The sequence below is a fragment of the Plasmodium malariae genome (genome assembly GCF_900090045.1).
Source record: "Plasmodium malariae genome assembly, chromosome: 3".
Classification (NCBI taxonomy): Eukaryota; Apicomplexa; class Aconoidasida; order Haemosporida; family Plasmodiidae; genus Plasmodium; species Plasmodium malariae.
Window position 1 is genome coordinate 155340 of NC_041777.1, and position 26068 is coordinate 181407.

Here is a 26068-nt window from a genome sequence, read left to right on the forward strand (position 1 = left end):
TAAAAATGTTTCTACACATTAGTCTTTGTTCGCAAAAAATACATAATCTTTAAGATATATCATGAACAATGTTACTACCATTAATATTAACATTATTGTTGTCGTTACTATTACTGCTAACTTATATAAATGTACTTTATAGTTTCATAAAATTGTGTCTACTATAAATTTATTGCTTGAACTTATTATATTAGGTTCATCATATCATGTATTAACGAGCGCATATTGTTATTATCACTTTGCTGTAAATGGAGTTTTTACAAATAGAATTAAGGAACTAACAAATATTTAGATTATTTTTATTCTCTTTCTACATCTTCTCTTTTTTATATGTAATAAACGGACTTAATTATTTCATATACTTCCATATATATATATATATATATATATATATATATATATATATATATATATATTTATATTTATATATCATTTGTTTATGAGCACCAATTAAATGTTAGAAAAAAAATCTAATTTCCACCTTATAAAAATTACCAAACATACGACATTCGTTCTTTACTAATTTATATATATATAATTATAAAATTATTGGAGATATAAAATTCATCATTAGTTTATGCTCATTATTGTTGTACATATTATGATAATTTTATACGAATAATTGTTAATCTAATTAATATTCTCTACCTCTTTTATTTAATATTTGTTATAACTTTTACGTATAAAGTTATGTAATTTACTCTAATGCATATACTAAAAATTTTAAAATACATAATAGTATCTTCCATTATATGCATTATATTTATTAAATTTTATCTCTAAATTTCCTTTCTTGTTATAATTTATAAGGGATAATAAAAAAAATAAAATTATAAAAAGCATAAGGATGTATACACATAAAAAGAATTAACAGATGTAGCAAAATAATTCATATTTTTAGTTGGTATATATGAGATTAGTAAAGTATAAAATGTTCGTATTCAAGAATAAAATTAATTTTTTAAATTATAATATACGATTTTTATTTTCATTTAACTTAGGATCTTTTTCATTCTACTTTTGCTTCTTCCTTACTTGCTTTGGATAGTCATTTTATAAGAGCCATATATTTATAATGCATCCAATTTTACAAATTAGAAGTAAACTATTTTATGAATAATAGAAGAACATGCAATTACAAATTAACAACTTATTCTCTCATAATACATTTTATGTGTATTTTAAAATTTACGTTAATTGTTGAGATTGTTCCTTAAAATGTGAATTACTTTGTTTCGTAATCAACGTATTATGGATATATTATGTATTCATTAATTTACTGAACATTTAATTAACACTTAATACAACATAAAAATATACTTAAATATATTTTAACCGTTACATAAATATAATTTTACATTTTCTATGACATAAGAGGTAAATTTATTCTAGGAATATTTGCATTAAAAACACATGCAAAAAGGTAAAATTACATTGTATTATTCAAGTAGTGTGAAATACATATTTATTGTATTTTCCTATTTTTTTATAAATTTAACATTACAATTGTTTTTTATTTACTAATGATTATTAATTCTTATTCATTCATCTAATTTTTACCCTTAATATTAAGTATTTCCCCATTAATATTTTAATGATATACAAATATATAAATATATATTTATTTATTTAGAAGTTCGAGAAAAAGAAATTCATTTAAATAAAGTAAAATAAATAAAGTAAATAAATTAATATAAAATAAAATAAACTATAATATCAGGAAATACTGAATTTTTGCTAACTCACTAGTTAACTAAATAAGCATATAACTGACAGTGGAAAAGTTTATCAAAGTGGAGACAATACATCGTAAAACATACTGACTAAAAGTTCGTATTTAAATGTCAGATACATGAAGGGATAGGTAACTGTTATATTTTTTTTTATATATTAGTTATCATACCAGTAAAATAGGCTTAAAATATATTTGCTCCATCGTTTTGTGTAATGCCTTTTTATTATTATATGCATGTACTAAAAATATATGTGTATATATATATTAGGCATTAGAAAAATTATTCTAATACGTACTTAAAATAAAATTAACGTTCACATATATCCAATTTATTGAATAAAAAAAAAAAAATGATATAAAGAAATTGAACCTTTCTAATTAAATAAGTGAATAAAACGATGAATTTATTAACATAGAGTGATTAAATAATTTCATATATACTAATCGAAAAAAGATATAAATTATCTTTCTCTTTATTCCCATGCTCTAACTGAATTGCATTATGCAAGTTTATATATTATACATTCTTATAAAAGGAAAAGAATTATTCCTTATACATCAGTATAAGTATTTTCATATTATTATATAATGCATATAAGTAATACGAAAAAAAAAAAGTTAATAATTAATTACCATATACTGAAAAACAATAAAATGAATATCAAGTACGCAAACTCTTAAAATTAGTCTATTAAAATACCCACAACAGTATATGTTATATATTGTGTTCACTTTTTAATAAACATGCTAACAAATCAGTAAAACCAAAATTTATTATAACCCATTCGTATAATAAGATACAAAAATAAAACATTATTCCTTCACATATATTTCTTTAAAAATATTTACTTTATTGTAAAATTAATTGGAAAATTGAAAATTTTACATAAAAATAAATTACAAAAATAAAAAAAAATGAAAAAAAGAAAAAATTCTATAAAAACTACATGAGTTATATAACAACTAAAAAATACTCCTACAAAAGTTTATTTATTGAGAACTTAATTCCATAAAAGAGAAAAGCACGAATATTAATTTCGTTCAAATATGTGCAAATTGTGTTTGTTAATATGGTTATACACGAAAAATAATGAATATTAAATGTTTGTTTTTTATAAATGCTACACATTTAAGGCTACTTCATTCTACGTAATGAAAAGAATTATATAAATTGTGCAAAAATAATAAAATAAAATAAAATAAAATAAAACAAAATATCAATGTTATATAGTATGTGTCAAATAAGAGAAAAAGTTTGTGTAGTATTAAAAGGCGATATATCTCTCCTATAGATACATCGAACAAGTATTATATGTGGACATTAACTGATCAGAATGTTTGACATGCACATCACAAGTGAAGTAAGTTACAAAGAAAAAATTTGTATTCTATGAATTTTTTTTCAACATTTTTTTTTTCTGCCCATAATTATAAAATAAAAAATATATAGGCAATTACAAGAATAATATGAATATATGTAAAGTTGAACAGTTCATTTCTCATGGTCAATTAATGAAAATAAAAATTTTACATAAAGAATAAAAATGAAAACATAAAATTTATAAAATAATTTGAAAATTACTTATATTTGCATTTCTTATTTGTCCGAAAAATATATATTGTTAAGCATAAATAATTTCACACTTTTTAACAGAACATTTTTTAAAATTATTTCATTTTCATTATAATGCAAATAAAAAAAAAAAAAGATATTATTGATATTTTAATATACCAAATTGATCTTATTACTACATTATGTTTTTATGTATAATCTTACATATATTTTTTATTTAAAATGCAAACATTTATATTCCAAAGTGACGGATTTTCAATAGGTCAAACGTAGTAATTGCTTATTGGGGACTTGACACGTCATCTTTTTATTTATATAAATGTATATATATACGTTCACGTAAGTATGAATTCGTATATGTAATGCACACATTGCGTTTCATTTAACATCCAAACAATTAAATGAGTTACATAGTTAATTTGTTATTACTCGATGTTCAATTGTATTTAAAAAATTTAATCTTATTATTGTAAGAGATTGTTTGTTATATAGAAGAATTATTATTTACAAAAAGAAATGCCCCTAGAAAATGTTAATGACGTCAAATACGCAACACATTTAAACAAGAGCGGTACATTCAAAACGAAAAAAACAAAAATGAATCCTAAATTATCTCCCTTTGTTCAATATCCAATCGAGGGTGAAAGAAAAAATTCCAAAATATTGAATTTAAAAAAATTTATGTCGGCTTTTTTCATTTTACTGTTGCTTCTCCAGTATTCTAACATTTCATTCGTAAGAAAAATCTTAAATGGAAAAATACGGAGTAAAATAATATTCATTTAGTTAAATTATGTTATTTTTTGAACTGTTACATATTTTTTTATATCATTATACATAAATATATGTATATTAGTACATATATACACAACTTTTTTAACACTATTATTGAATACTGTAGCTTCAAAAAACAATGTATTTGCAAAATTTCGACTAAACAATGATAGTTGTTCAAGACAGCTTGAACATTAACTACAGGGTCGTTATATCAAAAAAATGTTCGAATGATCTGGATCATTCCGTTTTAAATTCTCCCAAAGGATTTAAAACTTTTGCATCTTATTATATCCTATCAATTTCTTCTAAGCATTTAACAGAAGAACAAATAAATTGTTTACTTAAATCATATAACAATTTCATGTGTCAACGTAATGTTTATACAGCATATTACTATATTTCTAGTTTACAAAAACAGAAATTTATAATTACATGGTATATACTATGTAGAAGTCACTTTATAGATTTAACAGAAAAAAGTAGAATATGAAATTAAAAAAAATTCAACTACTACTAAAAATGTAACTGATAATTTCCTCACGAACTTAAAGATCTTAATAATTTTTGATCAAAAGGACCATCTTTCCTTTATAAAAATCCGATGAGAATTTATCCTTTGCAAAATTTATATAATATAAATTGAAAATATCAAATGATATTACTAAAAAAAAAAAATTGTACTAAATTATTTAAGTAAGAATCATAAAAATCTAAATCATAAAAAAAACATTCATGCATATTTTTATTTGTACATATTGCGCATAATATATATATTTACGTTTGTCTTTGTGCATTTTTTTTTGTTTATCCTTTTAATCGTCATAATATTTGTCTTTTACTTTATGTAAATTACCAGAATTTATACATATACTCATGGCCTGTTAAAACTTCAAAAAATGAAAAATTGTTTTTTCTTTATCAAGATATTACAATTTTAAATGAAATTGATCTTGAAATTATATTCTTTTAAAAGGACATAAAAATTATAAATAAAAAGTTACATATAAAAAAATTAATTTTTATTTAATGGTAATTATTTTTAAATGCCTTATGTTTTTAAGTACTATATTTTAAAATGTTCTTTAAAAACGGAAAGCGCTTTTTTTTGTAATAGTGCCACTTAACGCGTAAAAAATAAATTTTTAACTGTTAGATTATACAATGGAAGTTTTAAATATTTACTTAAATAATTACACATATGATTAAAAGTACTTACTACAGCTAAAATACATGAATATTTTTTTTCTCATAAAATAGGGTGATCTGAGGAAATGATTTTTTTTTTTATTATAAAAATAAAAGTTATATAAATATTGCAATTTTTCTTTTAAACTCTAGTTGTTATATGTATTTGTTAAGTATTTTTTAAGAAAAAAAAAAAAGATAAAAAAATGATAAAATATGAAAAAAATATACATAAAATATATTTTATTTTATATAATTTTAATTTCACTTAATAAAAATTTAACTTTTTCAGTTCACTATAATATTTAAGGTTCCGTAGCTCAGTTGGTTAGAGCGTGCGGCTGTTAACCGCAAGGTCGTTGGTTCGATCCCAGCCGGTACCGACTTTTTTTTTTTCAATATAAACTATAGATATTTTCAATAAAATATTAAGAATAATAATATAGTATTTACAAATTTAAACAAACTTTACACAAAAAAAAAAGAAAAATTTTATTAATTTTTCTTATAATTTTCTGCAATTTTTTATGCATGCCTTCAACAAAAGTTATAATGATATATGCATAAACAATTTCAAACCAAAAAGTTAAAGAATATATATACATTTCCTATATATATATATAATACATATGTTCGCACTTAGTATACACTTATATGTTCTGCATACACCGATGGGCCTAAATATATTCATATTTTTATATATATAAAAACATAATGTCCACTAGAAATGTAAAATTTATTACTACTACCTTTTTCACGTACAAAAAAAATTAAATTATATAATAGTAGAAATTTTTTCATTCTTAAAAATGGTTAAAATTTTTATGTTTATATTATAAGCAAAAAAAAAATATATACATACATACACATATATATATATATATATATATATATTTATTTAGAAAATGTTGCGCATCAAAATAAAATAAAATTAATTAGTGTTAAAATTTTAAAACAAGAAAAAGGATATCCCAGAACAACAATAAACGTATTAAAAATAAATCACACAAAATTAAATTAAAGCGTGCATACGATGTACATCTAACTCGCTTTATTATGAGTAATAATGATAGCTGAATTGTTATACCTAGCATTCATATATTTTATATGAAAATTATTAGGATAATAATACTTTTCAGAGAATATATGTGCTGGGTAATTAACTATGCCTTTATTTTTAAATGGGGATATTTGATACTTGTTATTGTATCCCCAACCATAAAGTTTATCATTTAAATTTAATAAACAATGTTTATCACCACAAGAAAAGTCTTTTATTTTGTTATTAGGCAATTTCACAGTAGATAATGTCTGCTGATGTTTCCCTATATGCCTACCACATTGAAAATACATATTATCGCCGAAACAAAATAGTTGCTTACCAAAATGATCATTCGAATGTACCATGGAGAAATTTGATCCAGCATTAATCTTATATATTTCATTAACCATTTCATGGTCATTCATCTTTTTTAATATTTTTTGTGGACTGCTTTGTATATGTCTATCATAAAAAGAATAATTAGCTAAATTTTTTGTTATAGTAGAATAACCAAGCTTTAATTGATCTTTCCATCTTGTTCCTGATAATGAGTTTTTATTTGTTCTACTTTCTCCTAATCCTAACTGAATTTTGCTATCATCTCCAAAACTGTAAACGTTGTTTTTATCATCTAAACATAACGTATGATTTAACCCGCACGACACATCCACAATTTTTGTTCTTTCTTCAAACGGTACTTTATTTATGTGAACATAATTATTCTTATTGAATATATAAAATGTATCCTTCAAAATCAAATGGTTAAGATGGTCTCCTTCATCATATATCCTTATCTCATTTCGGTTATCAGCCACAGCGGGAACATGTTCATTCTCGTTCTGATCATTTTTGTTAGTTAATTTCATACTTCTACTACTAAACGGAGAAATGTTCATTCTTTTATTTTTCTCGTCCATTTTTTTGTTAAAATGCATTTTATTATACGAATTAACATAATGTGGGGAAATGGAAATTGATTCATCTCTAACTTTCACAGAGTACCCATTTGGAGAATAGGAACTTTCCACATAATCAGCTGTAGCTTCCCCGTTTTGGTTTAACCCCTGTATAACTGAACTATCCATCATTCTTATTGAACTATTCAAATTGTTTGCAAAATCAAAGTTATAATTTAAATTAAAATTATTTTTAAAAGATGGTTCCATAGCACATTGCCCATAAAAATTATTTCCTGAACAATAAACATTTCCCTTATTTGTAACAAATGCTAGATGAAACTTATTAACACTTAACTTTATTATTTTTTCGTTTTTAAAAAAAATACTATTTTTACATTTATAAAAATCTTCAAATATAAACTCTTTCCTCCTTAAACATTCTCTATAATCTCTTATAATTTTTAGTTCTCCCTTTTTATTTAAAAGATATATATCACTGTATGAAAACTGTATATCTCTAATTTCTTCATTAATATTTATTTTTATAGGATTTATATAAATTACATCACCCTTTTCTTCGTCTTCGTACGATCCCCATATGTAAATGTCGTCATTCTCAGTTATACAACCACCTATACAATTACCGAATGTTATTTTTTTTACTTTTATTTTATTTTTTTCAAAAAAAGTTGCCTCTCCATTTTGTTTTATGTCTTTAAATAAAGAACGTCTATCTCCAAATAAAAAGACTTTTTCCTCTATATGATTATTATCACAAAAAAATATATTATCTTTCCTTTTAATTACATAATAGCTATTTAACACAACCGCAAGAAATCTAGAAAATCGGGGAATCATTATTGCGGTGTGTTCGTCTACAGTATGTCATGTGCTGCAGTATTTTGTATTATTTTTTTTTCTCAAAAAGTAATTTTTCACAAACGTGCCTATATTATTCTCCTAAATCTTATTGTTATTCCACCTTATTTTTTATAAAAATACCAAATTTTTGAAATAAAAAAAAAAAAAAAACGCATAATATGCTGTAATATTTTGAAGTAATTAAAATTAAAATTGTGCTAAAATATTGTATATACGAAATGAATATCCACATCATATAAAAATGCCAAAAACAGAAGAATGCTCCTTTCGTTTTTTTATGCTTTATTTTTTTTTTTTTGTTTCCAAAAAATGTTTATAATAACAGTACGAATTATTTTAAGGAATAATATTTTTTAAATTCGACATATCGTTAAAACTCTTTTGAAATAATATATACAAACTTCTACCATATTTTTATATTCCCAATTTTCAATTTTTCTTACATTTTAGTAGTTATGTGTAAATCAAAAAGTAAAACATTAAAAAAAAAAAAAAGCTAGTAGTTATTTGCGTGGCCTCTTCAAAAAAAATAAAACAATAAATAAAATATAAGTGTTGGTTAATTTATAATGTAACCTAGTTTCATATCTTCCAATACCTACAATTGGCGTTTTTATGAAGAGATAATAATGTTACACTTGTCACATTTCATAAATTTTATATTTATTTTAAATTACTTATATTTTTTATCCTTTAAGTTTCAACCTTTTTTTTTTTTTTTTTCTTTATATTTTCTTACTTTTTCGTATATAATAGTACTTAAAAAAAAATAGTCACAGACCTATTAAAAATAAAAGAAAATGTTGTAAAGGTAAAAAAAGAAAAAAAAAAAAAAAAACAGTTGCACAAATGATTTTCAACTTAATCAAATGTGAACTGAGAATATAATTGACTTCATAATGGGTAAAAAATAAAAAAAGTATTGCATAAAAATACGCAAGTAGTAATAATATAAAACAAAAATATATTTGATAAATTACTTATTTTTTCCTTAGTAACAAAGTTTCAATTAATACTTTTTTCACAAGAACAAAATGGAGGGTCTTTACAATGACATGGAGGAGTATGGAAAAATTTGTCAGTTATACGAAGAAAAAAAACAGAAAAAAGAAAAAAAAGTAGCTAAAAATGATGATATACTTGATGAAGATATACTATGGATGTATGAAACAAAAGAAGAAAAAGATGTAAAAGAACAAGAAGAATTCTTACTAGGAAAAAAAATTAATATGCAAAAGCTAATTGAAGAAGAGGAACAAGTAAAAAAAGAGTCTATTAACAACAAAAATAATATAGACCATTTAAACAAACTAAGAGAAGACCCATTAACTATTATTAAAAGAATTGAAATTCAAAAAAAGAAAATGATAGATGATCAAAAGAGACTATTAGAAATGCAAAGGTCCAAGGGTATTCGTGAAATTAACAATATAAATAAACAAAGAGAAACATTAAGCAGTCCATCGACAGATGAACAGGATGCGTTGAGAAGAAAAAGAGATAAAAGAAGGAAAGAAAAGCATAAGGAGGAGAAAAAAAGGAGAAAGAAAAGGGAACAAGAAAGAGAAAGAAGAAGAGAACGAGAAAAAGAAGGAAGAAGAGAACGAGAAAAAGAAAGAAGAAGAGATCGAGAAAAAGAAAGAAGAAGAGAACGAGAAAAAGATAGGAAAAACGCAGATAAGGAAAAAAAGCAAAAGAGGAAAGAAAAAAGAAGACACGAAAAACGTAAAGGGGAAACGTATATAGAGTCAGATACAGACTCTCACACGGAAGAGAGGGAAGATATAAAAAGAGTAAAAAAAAAAAAACTTGAAAAAGAAGACGAGAAAGGCCGGAAAAAAGGCATAACTGAGAGAATAGATAAGGAAAGGGATCGAAATAGAGATAAGGAAAGAGATCAAAAAAGATATAAAGAAGGGAAGAGTGATATACTCAAGGGTAAAAAAAAGGGAAAAGGAAATAAACACGAGCGCAAAATATGTAGTGATAGTAATACAAGAGAAAAAAGAAAAAGCGAGAAAAAAATTAACAGTTATGGTGAAAGTGATAGAGATGAAAAAAGAGAAAGAAGTGTGGAAATAGATAGGGAAAGAAAAAGACGAAGAAAGGAAAGATGACACACATAATTATGCGAATAGACGCAGATACATAAAAAAAAATAATAGATACTCAAGAAACTAAAACAGATAGACAAACTGTTGTTCATATAGTGTTCGTAAATTTATCTTTATAGATTTTAGTCTAAACAGTTAAAGTACAAGATGGGATTAGTAAGGACAAAAATACGGTCATCAAAAAAATGGAAGGAAAAATTTGGATAAAAAATATTCGATATCGAAGTATTAAAGGAAAATAAATAAATTGTTACTACAAATATAGGAGTAAACGTAAAATGTTCATGTATCTTAATTTAATAGTTCATTTATAAATTGTAACACGTATGCATATATATATATGTAGCATATTCTATAATTGTGCTCCGAAAAGGGCTAATGAAATGGTATATCAAATGGCGTCATATACTTTTATGAAAAAAAAAAAAAAAAAATATACATTTAACAAATCAGTGAAAGATATAAAATTATTGCGTATTAACTGGGTTAAATAGTATTGAAAAGATATATCCTCTAATAATTTTGCATATACCACAGAATAACGAACCATAAAATTTTTCACAGTATCCCCTTGGATTACATAAATATAAAAAAGTATTCTTCTATGTTTACAATTTTACATCAGAAAATTTACCTATATATATTTTCTAAAATATAATAATGTTCATTGAAAAAAACTGTTGGAATCAACAACAAAATAATCGCCGTCCTTTCTTACATTTCTCGTGTTAAACTAAAAAAAGGAAAAAACGGAAAGTGTAAAAAAATATTCGTTTGCTACAACCAAAAGCGAAACCATACGTACATTTGTAATTTATTTTATTATAAGTTTATTAAATAAATAATAGTAAGTTCATGTGTACTTCTTCATATGTTTTGTCCGTTTCACGTAATGGTAAAGGTTTTGCATTTCTTTTACTTCTTCTCCTTCGTAAACCCTTTGAAGCGGCAAAAGAATGTAATTTTAAGAAGGTGTTATTTTGCTTTATTTGCGCGTACATATATGCTTATACACAATGGCACATAGATATATACGTACATAGACCTATATGTGTACGTTCATATCAACACAGAAGTGCACATTTCAATGAATTTGCGTATTATATATATATTAATATATTTGTTTTGTCATTATTATCCATATCTTTTTTTTTTTTGTTGTTTACAATTTTTATGTCTCTTAACTTCAAATAAGAAAAAAACTCATATAAATTGTTTCCTATGTTTTTTATCTGAAAAAATAAAAAATAAATAATAAGTAATAAGCAAGAATTTTTTTCTTTTCTCATTTTTTCTTATGTCATCGTTTTTTTCATAATCAATTTATTTTTCACTTGTTCATCATTTAAATCTAAAGACAAACGCTTCGAATGCTTAATTATTTCCTGTTTTAGCTCCTTATTATCTGTGTGTTGTATAATAAAAACGTTAAACTCGATTTATATATACGTATACAGAGAACAATAATACATAAGTGAAATGCGCATAAATAAAATCTCGAACATATATATACGCATACATTCGTCGTATTTTCACTGTTGTTCTTAATTTTCATATACTTTTAAAATTAATGACATCGTTAATTTTAAGGTTTAACTTAATCCCCTTTTTGTTATGTGCCCATTTAGCTCTTGATAAAAACATGAAATGGTTCTTTAAAACATAAGCCTTTATATTATAAACAAATGATATACAAAACAAAAGTTTAATAAGTTTTAATTCCATATTTCACTACAAAAAAGGAGAAAAAAAAAAAAAAATACTATTTATCGTTATTTTATAATTCTTTTATTCCGGTTAAAGCTGTGTCTTCATGAATAGAAAAGTTTCCCTTTTTCTCTTTTAAAATATATAGCACAAAAAAAAAATAAAAATTTTATTAAATTGAATATATAATCTTTACCATTATGTGTAGTACTAATTTGCTTCAACATATATGACATTATAATCTAAGTTGCACAGTAGATCATGTTATGGCTTCTATTTTATGCTTATGTAAAAAGTTTATTTGTTTTACTTCATCCCTTTTTTGAAGCATTCAACTTGCGCTAACTTCAAAAGGGATAAAGTTTCAAATATCCATACAAAACATTAAAATGCTATGTTTGTTTTGTCTTTATAGCGAAAAATTATAAGTTACTCTACTCAAAACTATATAATGTGTTCAAACAAAATTAGCTGCGATAAAACACAAGAAAGCTAAAAGGACATAAGATCATCATTGTTATATTAAAAAGTTGTGCACAGTTATGTCATACTTTAATTAAATTTGGCTCTTATAAAAAGAAAAAAACTCATAATACGGGAACAAAATTAATTTTTAAAAAACATATATATTTACTGTTATAAAATAAAAACGTATATATATATATATATAAGGTTGTGAACTAATTAAATATTGACAATAAAAAAGGAAAAAATAATTGGCGAAAAAATTTAGTCACTGCATTCTCTAAAAAAAAAAAAAAAAATATTCCGCCTAATAAAAGTGTACATTCAAATAACGACATAATCATACATGCATAAAACATGCAATATGCAGAACATTACAAAAAAAAATTGTATTTTATATATATGCTCTTAGGTATTTTCTCAAAATTTAAAAAACTAAATTAAAAAGAGAATAAAATAAAATATATCAGATAAATTAAAATGATTGAAAATTCCAATTAATGATATGTTTTCATTTTACTTATTTAACAAATTTTTTATTTTTTATTTTTTTCGAATCATCAGTCAAAAATCGAAACAACAGCTTCTTCTATCAATTTGAATTGTTTGCTTAATTTATATTTGTATATACTTAAATGATAATTATATTGTATGTATATAATGATCTGCGCTTTTATATAACTTTCAAGCAATTTTTTGTATATAAATTTTTTTATAATTAGGTTAATTTACGTAACATACTTAATATTTTGATGTGTACTTATTTTCTGATGCCAAAAATCCTCATTCGTTAATTTTTTTTTCTATATATTTTTTTTTTATTATATTATTCCCTCAGTTAGTCCATACCATTATGTAACAACAAATAGTCTTTATTTGAACAAAATTTGTTTAACTTTTTTATTTTGTTATTCTTTTAACAGTTAATTTAAAAATAATGGCATATAGAATACAGCGAGAGTACACATATTTTCATGTGCTAATGGAATTTACCTAGTAATGCTGTTCTTGCCTTTTTTTTTTTTTTTTTAAAGTTCCAAATTGTTAACATTTGCCAAAGGGAATATACGTTTATATATGGCTATATCTGTGCATAAGTAATAATTTGTAGTCGATTGTGAGCCATATACGCATCAAAATTAAAATAAGAAAAAAGAGAAAATAAATTCGTGCACTGCATATATACATATTTATAATGCCCTTTTTTTTTTTTTTTTTTAAGATGAATCCTGAAGATGAATAAAATGCTCCTGAAATTCATCTTTGATGAGCTCTGCACAAGTTTTAACAAAAAAGATTCAACAAATACCTATAGTAAAAAAAAAGATGATAACGATAACAATGAAATTAACTATATTATAACATTACAAGATTTATTCGAAAATTTGGAGAGAAATAAAAATATGTACATGGACATATATATGAAAAAAGAAGTCTTAGAAAATATATACCACTGTAGAGATATATGTATCATAAAACAGGAAAAGAAAAAAGCTGAATTAGATGAATATAACAATGATGTAGATATCAAAATAGATAAGGGAAATCAAAATTTAATTATCAATTCGGCTAACCATTATAATGTTTGTATAAATAATATATATATATATAATAAACACAATCTATTTTATTATCAAAGAATAAAAGAATGCAAAGAAAAAATATTTATTTTATTATACATAATTTCTGGTAAATATAATGGGTTTATTCAGAGTTCTTTGTCTAGGTCTCTAAACCTAGATGTAAAGATAGTACACTATCATTTAAAGGCGTTATTTCAGTTTTTGTTAATTAAAAAAATAAGTATTAATATAAGTAATTTAGAAAAAAGTTTTGATAACAGTAATAACAGGAATAGTAGCAATAGCAACACAATCAAATTAAACCCCACATATATTTTATATTTTAATATATATTTTATATATAACTTATTGCCTATATTTATTAAAAATATCCTATATTCACAGAATGTATTATCAATTAATAAAATAATTGTATACCTTTTAAACAAATTTATTATAATACCTCAAAAAGTTTTGTCTTTTATTTTTTTTAAATTATTAATTGTTTATAATCCTTATTATTTTATACAAGTAAGAAAAGCTTTGAGACTTTTTAATTCTATCTTATCCAGTTTAATTAATAAGAAGAAGATAATCATGTGTAAAATTAAAGTTCATTCGAATTATGAAAACTGTTATTTAAATTATGAAAATAAAGATAAAATCAACTATGATAATATAATAAATTTCCTACTTTTGTTTTACTACAACTATGATTACCTCATCAAATTTATAAACAAATCTTGCTATCTAATGTGTGAGGATTATGTGAAAAGGGTAGAATTTAAAAACGAGTTTGTCAAAGGTGCTATTACCACAACGAGCGCATGGAATGAGTTAGGAATGTACCTAAAAAGAAGCAGCACCTTTGGTCAATCGATACAGCAGGGGAAAAATATAATCCATCTGAACTCGTCATCACAGTTACCATCAGACTTACCATCTAACATACCATCTGACATTCAAGATATAGTCAAAATAGAATATCATAACCAGGATGTGCGAAAAAATGGAGGTGAATCTAAGGAGACACAAATAATAAATAATATAAAGAGAGAAGAAGATAACATATATATAAATGAAAAAAATTGTAATTTATTAATAAACGAATTTGAAAATTATGTGGGTTTCAGTACTGATAATAAGACTAATGATACCGATTATTATTCCAGTTCGCCAAATGAAAACCAAGAATCTAGTTTATCTGAATTCTCTTTTTTTCATGGAAATGAAGAAATAGAAGAATCAGTCAAACAAACTTCTGCAGAAAGTGAACAGAATGAAAATATAGAAGAGGTAAATAAAAAATATTTGTTGTCTCATGCTTCATCAACTTCATCCTGTGCTTCTTCTTCTTCCACTTCGTCGACAAACACTAATTCGGATGGAAAGAGTTATAATAACTATTTTATTAAAAATAAAAATATTTGTTTAAACAATTTGTCACTATATAACAAAATAAAATATTTGATTCTAAGTAAAGGGGTAAATGGAATGACAACAAAAGAGATCTCACAAATTCTACTCCTTTCAGTTAAAAAAATTAATACATTCCTTTGTAAACTTATACGAAATAAAGATATTGTAAAAATACCAGAAAGAAAAAATAAAAGTTTTATGTACAGATTTATTGATAATAACATTTATCATTACCTACAAAAGAATCCGCATAATATCTCTCTCCTTAAAATGGAGAAGCAGGAAAATAATACCGATCATAATAATAGTGAAATAAATGGAGAAGAGGATGAAAAGGAGACAGAAGGAACCATAAGAAAAAATGCTTCTATTTCAAAAAGTGATAAAACATCTGATAATTTTTATACTGTCAAAAATAAGGGATCCAAAAATGTGCAAAATAAAAACGTAAACGAATTAACACTCTCCGAAAAAGAGAAAGAGTTTGACCTAATTTCAGAAAAAAAAGACTTCAGTCATATACAATTTAATAAGCTAAGTGAATCATTAAATGTACTAAACTACATTAATACAGTAAATAAAATAGACATAAATGTATTAATGTATGTCATACCTAAGTACAAAGATTCTGTTAATAATTTTAGTAATTTTAAAGATTTTTTTGATAATTATGTGGAAAATTTTAAAAAATTTGAAGATAAATATGATTTATACACTTGCAGTTTTCATTTTTTTTATTATTTAAAATTTCTGTTAAAAAAAGATCAGACCAAACATTCTTCACACAAATTTTCTGATCTTCATGATAGTAAAAGTCTTAATAAACCTTCGGATGTTGCCATAAGTGAACAATACGAAAAAGAATTTTATATAAAAAATATAGACTCATCGGAAAAAAACATTGATTTTATAAAATATTTTATGGAAGATACGACAAAATTAAAAAGTAATTTATTTATTAAAAGGTTGTTTATTTTCTGTCATTTCCTCTTATGTTCAAAAGTGACTACATTTCGTTATTTACAAGATTTATTCATAATGTTAGAAAACAGTGGTAGAACAATTGATAGAAAATCTGTTCAACGACTCTTTAACTATTCAACAAAAATTAATCAGTTTTTTAAAAAATATACACTCCTTAACAGCAAAACTGTGAAATACTATTTTTACGATTCTTATGTTCTATCCGAAAAACAGTCAAATGAACTATATGCAAAATTTCAGCAGGAATACGCACTATTTTTTTATAGACACAATAATACTACTGATAAAAGTAGTAAGGGAAAAATGGAATATTACAATTTAACCAATACTAATATAGCTAGCAATAAGCTTAAATATATGGTAAAAATATCAGACAAAAGGTACAAAGCTATGGCTGATTCATCAGAAGCATCATTATACACACAAAATGACTCCAACAGAATAAATCAAATAGCTGACAAAAATAATGTTGAAAACTATAATTTGCATGTTGAAGGGAAGAAGGAAGAACATGGTCATACAATATTTTTTGCAGAAAAAAATGAACAATCGAGTACGCAGAATCCTTCAAATCGTAATGATAACTCTCATGTAGTTCATACTATTACGAACAAAAAAGATACTACGGGGGGAATATATAATCTCCCTGGTGGTAGCAGTGTCAGTAGTAGTAACCGCAGTTCCAGTTGTTATAATGGCACATCTTCTGAGGCATTCTCAAATTTACCTTACCATACATCATTAATGGGCACATCGGTGGACACAATTAATTTAAGTAATAAAAGAAAATTTATCAATCCTGTTTGTAAAACATATAATAAAAAAAGGAAATCAGAACAGCTTCACAAAATTAATGAAAATAAAACTAATATGTTAAATAAGTTACCTTCACAAGATACTTTTAGTTGTTCCTATAAAACATGTGAAGAACCTAATTTAGAAGATAAGGATGAAATTCAAATTGTTTTATCACCTTTAAGAAATAAAAATCATGGAAAGAATGTTGAAAGTACTTCTAGAGATAACCATGTTTTAGCCAAAAATAGCAATGAATGTAATGTATTATATATCGATATACTAAATGAGTCAGCTTTTAAATGTAAAGAAAGTAAAATTGTTAGCAAAAGAGTGAAAACGAGAAGTGTCTTTAGAAGTTTCAAAACACCACAAGAATTTTCCTATGGTATAAATTATTTCAATGGTTATATCTTTTCAAAAATGGCTAGATACAAATATTTTCATAAATGCTTAATTCGAATATTAAAAAAAAAGAAAAAGAAAATAAAAAAACAAATTTGTCCTGAGGAAAAAACAAAAGATAGTTGCAGCAACAGAGGAATAAGCAGTGGCAGTAACATATTTGAATCATACGAAAATATTTCTAAAAAAAGGAAAATAGATTACATAGAATCAAACCAAAAAAAAAGAAAAAAAAAAAAAAAATCTAGTAATACATTGACAGTTAAAGATATACTGAAAAACCTTTATCTGGATGAATATTTAAAAATTATTCATCTTGGATGCAAATTAAATTATATCGAAAATTACCTATTGAACGAAAAAAAAAAAAAAAAATTGAAAGATTTACCTCCAATTCTATTCGAATTTTTAACCTCCTACTCGTTATTAAATTGTAACAAGAATAACATTATTCAAAATTTCCTTTCAAGTAGAAATGAGCAAATTTACTTAAATGAAATTAATCCATATGAACAGTTACAGTTTATCACCTTCTCAAACTGTAATTCGAATGATTGCTTGCGAAAACATGATGATGATGTTGCTGTTCCACATGATGATGATACTGTTTCTAATCCTAACAATGATGGAGAGGAACGGCTGAAGAAAAATTATCTTTATTCTAGTAAAAAGAAAAATGATGTCTTAAGTAAGCATGACATGAACGTAATAAAAAGCAGTGATAGAATAAGCATATTTTACTTTCTATACAGAAAATTAAAATTTTTGTATAATATGAACTTAGTCCATCTTAAATTTAGTAATAATATGAAGAAAAATGCAAGTTTTCCCCATAAATGGAAGGGAAATGTTTCTTGTAATTCTAAAAATGCAGAGTTAAATATATCGTTCGTTGATATAAAGAAAAACAATTTGCGAATTTATATCAAAAAATATGTAAACATTCATTTGTTTACGCCCAAAAAAAGTAAAAGAGAAAATAAGACCTACAATATTATGCGATACAATCATTTTGAAGAGTTTTACTATAATTTATACGTAAGTAGTTGCACGATCATTTTGACAACAAGTTATGCGTCTATTTATTTATTTATTTACATATTATTTTTATATTTATATTTTTCTTTTTCTGTTTCAACCCAATTTTTGATAATACTCGTTACGCATGCACAATTTTTAGTGCATACAGTCTGTGGCATAAAATTAATTAGTATGTGCTATATTGCGATATGTTCGATATGTACCAATATGTACCCATACATACGTATATATATATACGGAATTATATAAATACAAATATGCATATAATACACGCGCATACGCTTATACGTCCTTCTACACAACCCTTTATATACCTGCATGCCCATTTACATCCTTCCCCCTTCAGATATCCGTTGAGAGGTTCAAGAAGTTTTTGCCGGATGCATACTTTGAAAATTACCCAAGAGGGAAATTGACACTTCAAGATGTACTTAAAAACTGTAAAATTAAAAACAAAAATTTGAAGTTCCTACTGTTTCATAATTCATATACAAACCAGTTATTTCTGACAAGAAAATTGAGAAAGATGTTCTTAAGTTTAACCAAAAAAGTGAAGAAAAGAGAAATATCAAAGTCCAAATTAATGGAAGAGTTAGCATCAAGCAAAGAATATGATATATTGCGTAATATATATAATATATCAAGAACAAATATTGAAAAATATTTTACAGTTTTTTACGACATATACAGTAAAGAAAAAAGTAGTGTTGCAATCACTGATGAAGACTTACTCTTTAGTTGCCCATTTTGTAATAATATATTTTCTTTTAAAAACGATTTATTAAGTCATATATCAACTTTTCATAACGTAAACAAAAAATTTTCTAATCTTATTTCATTCTTTTCAAATTCCAAGCACATGATACATAAAAATCTAAGTGATTTCCTAAGAATTAAAAATAGAATTGTAAAAAACGCAAATATATATCCTGATTATAATTTTAGTAAAAAAAGGGCAAATGCGTATGAAACGAACTCAAAAAATGTGAAAAACGCTTCATATCAAAATGATATACTACATCAAAATAATGCAATACTTCAAAATAATATACCATATCAAAATAAACCATGGGTAGAGAGTAGTCAACATTTTTCATCAAACAGTATAAGCGACCAGAAACTCGAGAAACCTGAACAAGCTATACAAATGCAAAGTTACGATTTATCAGCTAAAGAGGAAAACTTGTTAAATGAAGAATTTACTAATTTAAAAAAAAAAAAAAAAAATGTAACAAATAACTTAGAAAAAGCTGATGAAGGTGCTTATAGTAACAATTTTTACGTAAATAAAAATTATAAGAAATATATAAATGATTTCTTGGAAAATGTGAAGGTAAAACACACCTTAAAAATAGTGTATATATATTTTGTAACTACAATCGTTCAGTTGGTTATGTCAGAGAAAAATTTAGAAAAAGAAAGAAAAAATATAGAAATCCAGACAGTATTTTTAGATAAGACAAATAAAAGTACTGAAAATTCTTCCACTTCGACAAAGGAATTATTGTTAAGGAAAAAAAAGAAAACGGTTAAGGGGATAAATAAGAACGAAGGAAATTCAGTAGTAAACCCATACAAAGAAAAAGATGTAAACAATTTATTAATTAAAAAAAAAATAACAAAACTTCAAAAAAAAAGAGGATTACTTGAAAGTACCATAATACAATCAGAAAAATATGAAAGTCAAGAGAAAAAAAAAAAAAAAAAAAATGCTACAAGGAAAAAAGCAAAAAAGTAACATTTTGTGATAAAATATTACCGTCTTATTTTAAAACGTCAGAAAGTGTTAATGATTTTATATCTACAAAATTGAACAAATTCCGTTTAATTTATTATTTAAAAAATAAAACTAATGGTATTCCTTATAAAAAATATATGTGGAATGAAGCGAACAGGAAAATGATAGGAAAATTTAAGCCTAATGTTTGCATATACATTCAGAAAAAATTATTTTATTATTTTAAGAAAAATATTATTCACTACTTTTTTATTTTATCCAATGAAAATTTTGCTAGATGTATTTTGAGTTATTCTGCCACCCATATATACAATTGTACATATACAAATATAAACTATTATTATGACAAATATATAAAAAATATATACAACTTTAAATTTATATCTCTTGTAAATCTACTCAAGTTGTTTATAATAAATTATGGAGATCAATTTACAGCATACAAAGAAATTATAAAACCTTTATTTTTTCAAAAAATTGAAGATATAAAAAATTCTCTAAGATTTTTGAAAAAGAAGAGCTATGTTATTGATACGTCTTATATATTATCTAATTATATCAGCAGTGACCTTATATGTGACAATATATATGCTAATTTAGTTTATAAATCTATGTTTTATAAAAAGAAATTATCCCTCTTTTCAAAAAAGAGTTTTTTTGATAATGTTTTAGACATGATTTATTTAATGGGCGTGTCTCACTCAGTTAAATTATTAGAAGGTGAACATTTTGAAAAAAGTAATGAAAAGAAAGACAACACAAATTATCATCTAAAGGGCTTGTTAAGTCATATTGATGCTGTGTATGATGAGGAGCATAATCAGGCCATTCCATATAATAGTAATAACACTTACTACAGAAATGCTCCTAAAAATTGCATCTACTTAAAGAAAGATATTCCTTTTATGCAAAATGGTTATAAAAATGTTGATTATAATAAAGAACTAAATGAAGACGTATCACAAGTTAGAAATAATAACATATATGATTTTAACTATACCCTTATGAAACATTGTACAACCAATAATGTGATGAACAATGAAGATAATTCTAGTGAAAACCCAAATGAAGAGTGCAAGAAACATTATTTCAACAAAAGATTAACCATATTTGATTTATATTATTGTGTTCATAATTTCTTAAAAGGGAATATTATTTTATATGCTTGCAACAATTATATATTAACCGATGAAAATGAATGTAATAATGATGAGAAACCAAGTGATCGAGAAAAAGATATGTTAATGATGCATAACTGCGAGAAAGATTCACAAATGTCAAACTTTTCAGATGTCTCCCATCTTTCAGAAGCTAAAAAATTCGTTAACTACAATAAGCATAACAATTTACAAAAAAAAAATGAAAAAAATTTAAAAAATGGGGAATATGAAAATAGATACAAAGAAGATGACAAATCCATGAGTTATACATCATCCACTGCAGATGAATCAGATATATTTGATCATCTTTCAGATGATTATGAAATAATAAAATTGTTAGAAAATTCGAATGATGGCAATAAAAAGATTTTAGGGGGAATAAGTAAACATATAAACTGTTTAACCAAGCACGTTAGTGAATATTTTCCAAATTATTATTTTTTAAATAGTTTTGAAAAAAAAAAATTAGAAAAAAAACTTTCACAAATATTTTCAAATACTAAAGAAGTCAAATTTTCGAATTCTAACCATTTCTTTCATCATTTATATTATGACCCGAATTATATTAATAATTCTCTCTTCAGTTATTTTAAAAGATATTGTTTATATATATATGAGAATGATATTATTATGGGACAAGTGCCATATAAACCTTTTAAAAATTCTTTTCTTCTAAATATAAGTGACACGAATAACGTTAATTTTACCAACCTTTTTAATGCATATATGCAGGAAAATAATTTTTCCAACTCTATAATTTATAAGAAAAACAAGTTATTAATCTATAATATTAACAAAAAAACATTTATTGATTATGATTTATATCCACAAAATATGCATTTGTACAATATTGCCTTCATGTCAAATGTTCATAAAAATGTGGACTCCTTGTTAGATGTTCAAGTTTCCAATTTGAAGAACAGTGTTTTTTGGCTAGAAAAAGACAAGTCCAAAAGGAAGAAAAAAAAAAAAAAAAAAAAAAAAATTATGAACAGACAAGAGGCAAAACAGTTTGGCATGAACCTCCATTTAATGATAGAAAAACAGAAAATTCTCAGAAAAATGACTGCATGCATACTGATGACAGTAATAATAATATGGAAATTGGAAAAAAAGGGGAGACACCTAAAAAGATACCATGCGAAATTAAAAAAAAGGAAAGAAGCAAAAGTAATGCACATCTTAAAAATTTCGTAAAAAAAGTGAATATTAAAGGAAACAGAACGAAGAATAACACGTATAAAGAATCTTTTTTTTTTGTTACCCGAATATTATATGACGTTTTCTACATCAATGATATTTTGAATATCTACGGTGAATGCGGAAATTATAAAGATAATGTGTTTAAAAAGAAACAAAAAAAAATAATAACAGTATCTGAGAAAATAAGGGAATTATACAAATGTAAAAACGATAAAATGGAAGAATGCAATGCAAATCGTTCAAGTGAGAGAGATTTTAATATGACACATGAATATAACAACGTAAACAGAGAGGAGGAGCAGGAAGAGGTGGAGAAACAAGTTTATTACACGGAAGAAAATTTTGAATCAAATGAATGGATGAAAGACACCACCAGCGTAGTAACTCTCCATAACAGTAAGAACACAAATAATCATAATAAACAAGAAACGCCACCCATTTTAAATAGTGCCAATTATGATATAGTACAAACAGAAAAAAACTATACTGTGTTTAACAAAATTATAAATAAAATGCTTTTCGTTTTTTTATCAATAAAAAAAAAAAAAGAAAATGGACGTTTTATTGATAGCTTAAAAAAAATGTACTTGCTAGAATTTATGAAAAATACAAATTACAGTGAATATTCTAATGTCAAAAAAGAATATGATTTTATTATTTTTCTGTTAAATAAATTAAATCTTATTAAAATTTTTCCTTTCATGAACACACACAAAATATTTTTAGCACAATATCATTATGAAATTAACGCATATAAAAGAAAAAACATGTTTTACGAGCATAATTATAAACATCCATTTTTAAATATGATAAATTGTCATTTAAAGAATTTCAAATTTCAATTCAAAAAATATACAGATAGTGAGACAAAAATATTTAAAAAGTTTATGGAGAAAAGTGAAATAACAAATTATTTAGATATCAAAAAAATTGGTGTAAGTGACAATGCTAATGAAAAATATTCATCAGAAAGGTATGTTTATAAAAAAAATATAGAAGAAAAACTTATCTATAATAGGGAAAAGTTAAATTACGTTGATTGCATATTTATAAATTTCATAAATAATAATACCCTTAAAAAACCAAATTTTGTTCCTAGATTAATTCTATTGTTTAATCTTCAGTGTTCTATTATAATTCATGATTTCTTTTTTATGTATTTATTGGATAATTTTCACAAAATTCAAAAACTCAAAAAAGGGGAAATTCAGAGTCAATTTGAGAAAAATAATACCATATTTCACACAAAAATAGGGAACAAACTATTACATCTTATCGAAAATAAAAGATATGCAGTAGTTATTAAATATATTAGAAGAATAATTAACAGAGCGTGCAAATATTTTGAGAGTATTCTTTATTTGTATAAAAAGAAAAATGAACCAACATTTAAGAAAAAACTTACCATATATTATTTCAATGATAATTATATAAACGCAAATAGCTTTATTTATGCAAATGGAAACACAAATATAAAGTTTGTGTTTTTTTATGTTTTAAAAGTTTTTTTTTACCTGAAGAACAACCCCTATTCTTCCATATTTGACGTAAGAAGCAATAATAAAAAAATTGTATCTCACATAAACTTTTTTATGTTTGTATATATATACATATATATATGTACATACAAGAAAACAAATTATGTACATACATATATCGAGTCACTTATTTTTTAAGATGTGATCCTATTAAATGTGTTATCTACATTTTCATAATATATTCGTGTATTATATTCTATCAATTTAAGTCAACATCATATTCTTTGAATCGTTTATTTTTTTGCTGATTTCTTGATAAGAACGAAGAATTTGAATATTCGTTACAATTTTGTATACATATATTTTTAATTTCACATTTGCCATACATATATAACACCTTTAATTTCGCATTTTATTCCCCTCCCCTTATTACAGATGTACAAGAGTGTCGAAATTTTAAACTTCTGTGATTTGAGTTTTCTGCTAAGAGCAATGTGTCAAGACAACTTTATTTCGTTCAAATTGATGTACGTATCGAAGAGAAGTGAAATGTATAAGTTAAAGAAAAATTATAAGATTATTAATGATTTTAACAATTTAATAGCTAATGAACATTTAAAAATTAAAAAAAAAGTAAAAAAAAATAAAAATATTACCTGTGATTTATTCGAAAGTACTACAAGCTCAGAAGGTGAATTTACAACTGAAGATAATCTTTTAAAAAATATTATAAAAAACGAAAATGAATGGAGAGATAGAAATGAACATAAATATGTACGTACCATCAATTATGAGAAACCACCTTTTGAAGAAAGCAGAAAAGACAATTCGGCAAATCTCATCTCCTTTATTGACAAAATGATGTACAAAAAAATTAAATTGTATTATGTTGAGGATGAAAATTTAATTTTTAAAAAATATGCGGGAACGTTGTGGAACTGACACATGCGTATGAATTTATATTCTGATATACAGGAGTACATAAGTATATGTTCATATTCATATATAACATTTAAAAAATGTTCCTTGTTTGCTTTTTTTGTTTGTTTTTTAAGTAAAAAAAAAAAATGTTATAAAGTGTGCAATGATTATATTTTCGTATTTAATTTTTTTTTTATCGAGTTTATCATTTGTTTGCTGTAGTTACCATAATATATACATGTGATATTATATGTACAATTAATATACATATATATATATATATACACTTTTAGTCGTTATGTTTCTTTCTTTTTTTTTTTTAATAATATTTTTTGTTGGTGTATCCCTTTTATATTTTAAACCCAATTTTTTGTTAGTTGATGTTTTATTTTTATTTAAAAATTCAAAAACCCATAAACAGTTTGTTATGTATGTATAAGGATTAACACGGCTCAAATTAGTTTAAAATCAAAAAAAAAAAAAAATCAGCATTATTGTTTCACAAAATATATATTTTATCAATATTATTACATTCATTTTTCCTAACCTTGTTTTCTGCTTTTTTGGTTTATTTCTCCTTTATATATTTTTCAGGCAATTTTTTTTTTTTTTTTTTTTCATCCAATTAAATTTTACTTAATATACTTTTTTGATTTTATCTTTTGCTTGTCCATATTTTGTTTTTGACTGTTTTATATTGTTTTGTCATTATTTCTTTATACTTTATGTTTTACCATATACGATTTATGCTTTATTTTTTTTATTTTTTTACTCATTTCCTTTTAAATTTGTTTAATGTACTTCCAATATAATTTAAAAGCTTACAGTTAAAAAACTTATAAAAAAAAATAGTTTTTCTTCAAATATTTGCATTTAAATAGTAAAAGTAACACCTGAAGCAAAAATAACACCATTGCGGGAGGAAAAAACATGAATTGTCATGTACACATGTATACATGCATATAAATATATATATACCTATA

General features: G+C 23.9%; 4 protein-coding genes and 1 non-coding gene across 5 annotated transcripts; 3 read left to right on the forward strand and 2 right to left on the reverse strand.

The window, feature by feature from the left end:
• The first annotated feature begins 5579 nt into the window (after nt 1-5579).
• On the forward strand, nt 5580-5653 carry PMUG01_03012900.1. Its single transcript has one exon. It is a non-coding gene (tRNA).
• Nucleotides 5654-6311: 658 nt separating this feature from the next.
• PmUG01_03013000 (regulator of chromosome condensation, putative) lies at nt 6312-8069 on the reverse strand (the record flags this gene model as incomplete). Its single annotated transcript, XM_029008755.1, has 1 exon — nt 6312-8069. The coding sequence occupies one exon, from the start codon at nt 8067-8069 to the stop codon at nt 6312-6314; it is 1758 nt and encodes a 585-aa protein (XP_028859350.1).
• Nucleotides 8070-9127: 1058 nt separating this feature from the next.
• On the forward strand, nt 9128-10210 carry PmUG01_03013100 (conserved Plasmodium protein, unknown function; the record flags this gene model as incomplete). The annotated part of the gene is made up of 1 exon (XM_029008756.1): nt 9128-10210. The coding sequence occupies one exon, from the start codon at nt 9128-9130 to the stop codon at nt 10208-10210; it is 1083 nt and encodes a 360-aa protein (XP_028859351.1).
• Nucleotides 10211-10871: 661 nt separating this feature from the next.
• PmUG01_03013200 (conserved Plasmodium protein, unknown function) lies at nt 10872-11932 on the reverse strand (the record flags this gene model as incomplete). Its single annotated transcript, XM_029008757.1, has 5 exons — nt 10872-10940; nt 11071-11145; nt 11374-11439; nt 11542-11612; nt 11767-11932. 5 exons carry the CDS (start codon nt 11930-11932, stop codon nt 10872-10874), a joined length of 447 nt encoding a protein of 148 aa, XP_028859352.1.
• A 1682-nt stretch (nt 11933-13614) lies between these two features.
• On the forward strand, nt 13615-25106 carry PmUG01_03013300 (conserved Plasmodium protein, unknown function; the record flags this gene model as incomplete). The annotated part of the gene is given in 5 exon segments (XM_029008758.1): nt 13615-18582; nt 18932-20281; nt 20296-22455; nt 22470-24233; nt 24600-25106. The coding sequence occupies 5 exon segments, from the start codon at nt 13615-13617 to the stop codon at nt 25104-25106; spliced, it is 10749 nt and encodes a 3582-aa protein (XP_028859353.1).
• Nucleotides 25107-26068: the final 962 nt, after the last annotated feature.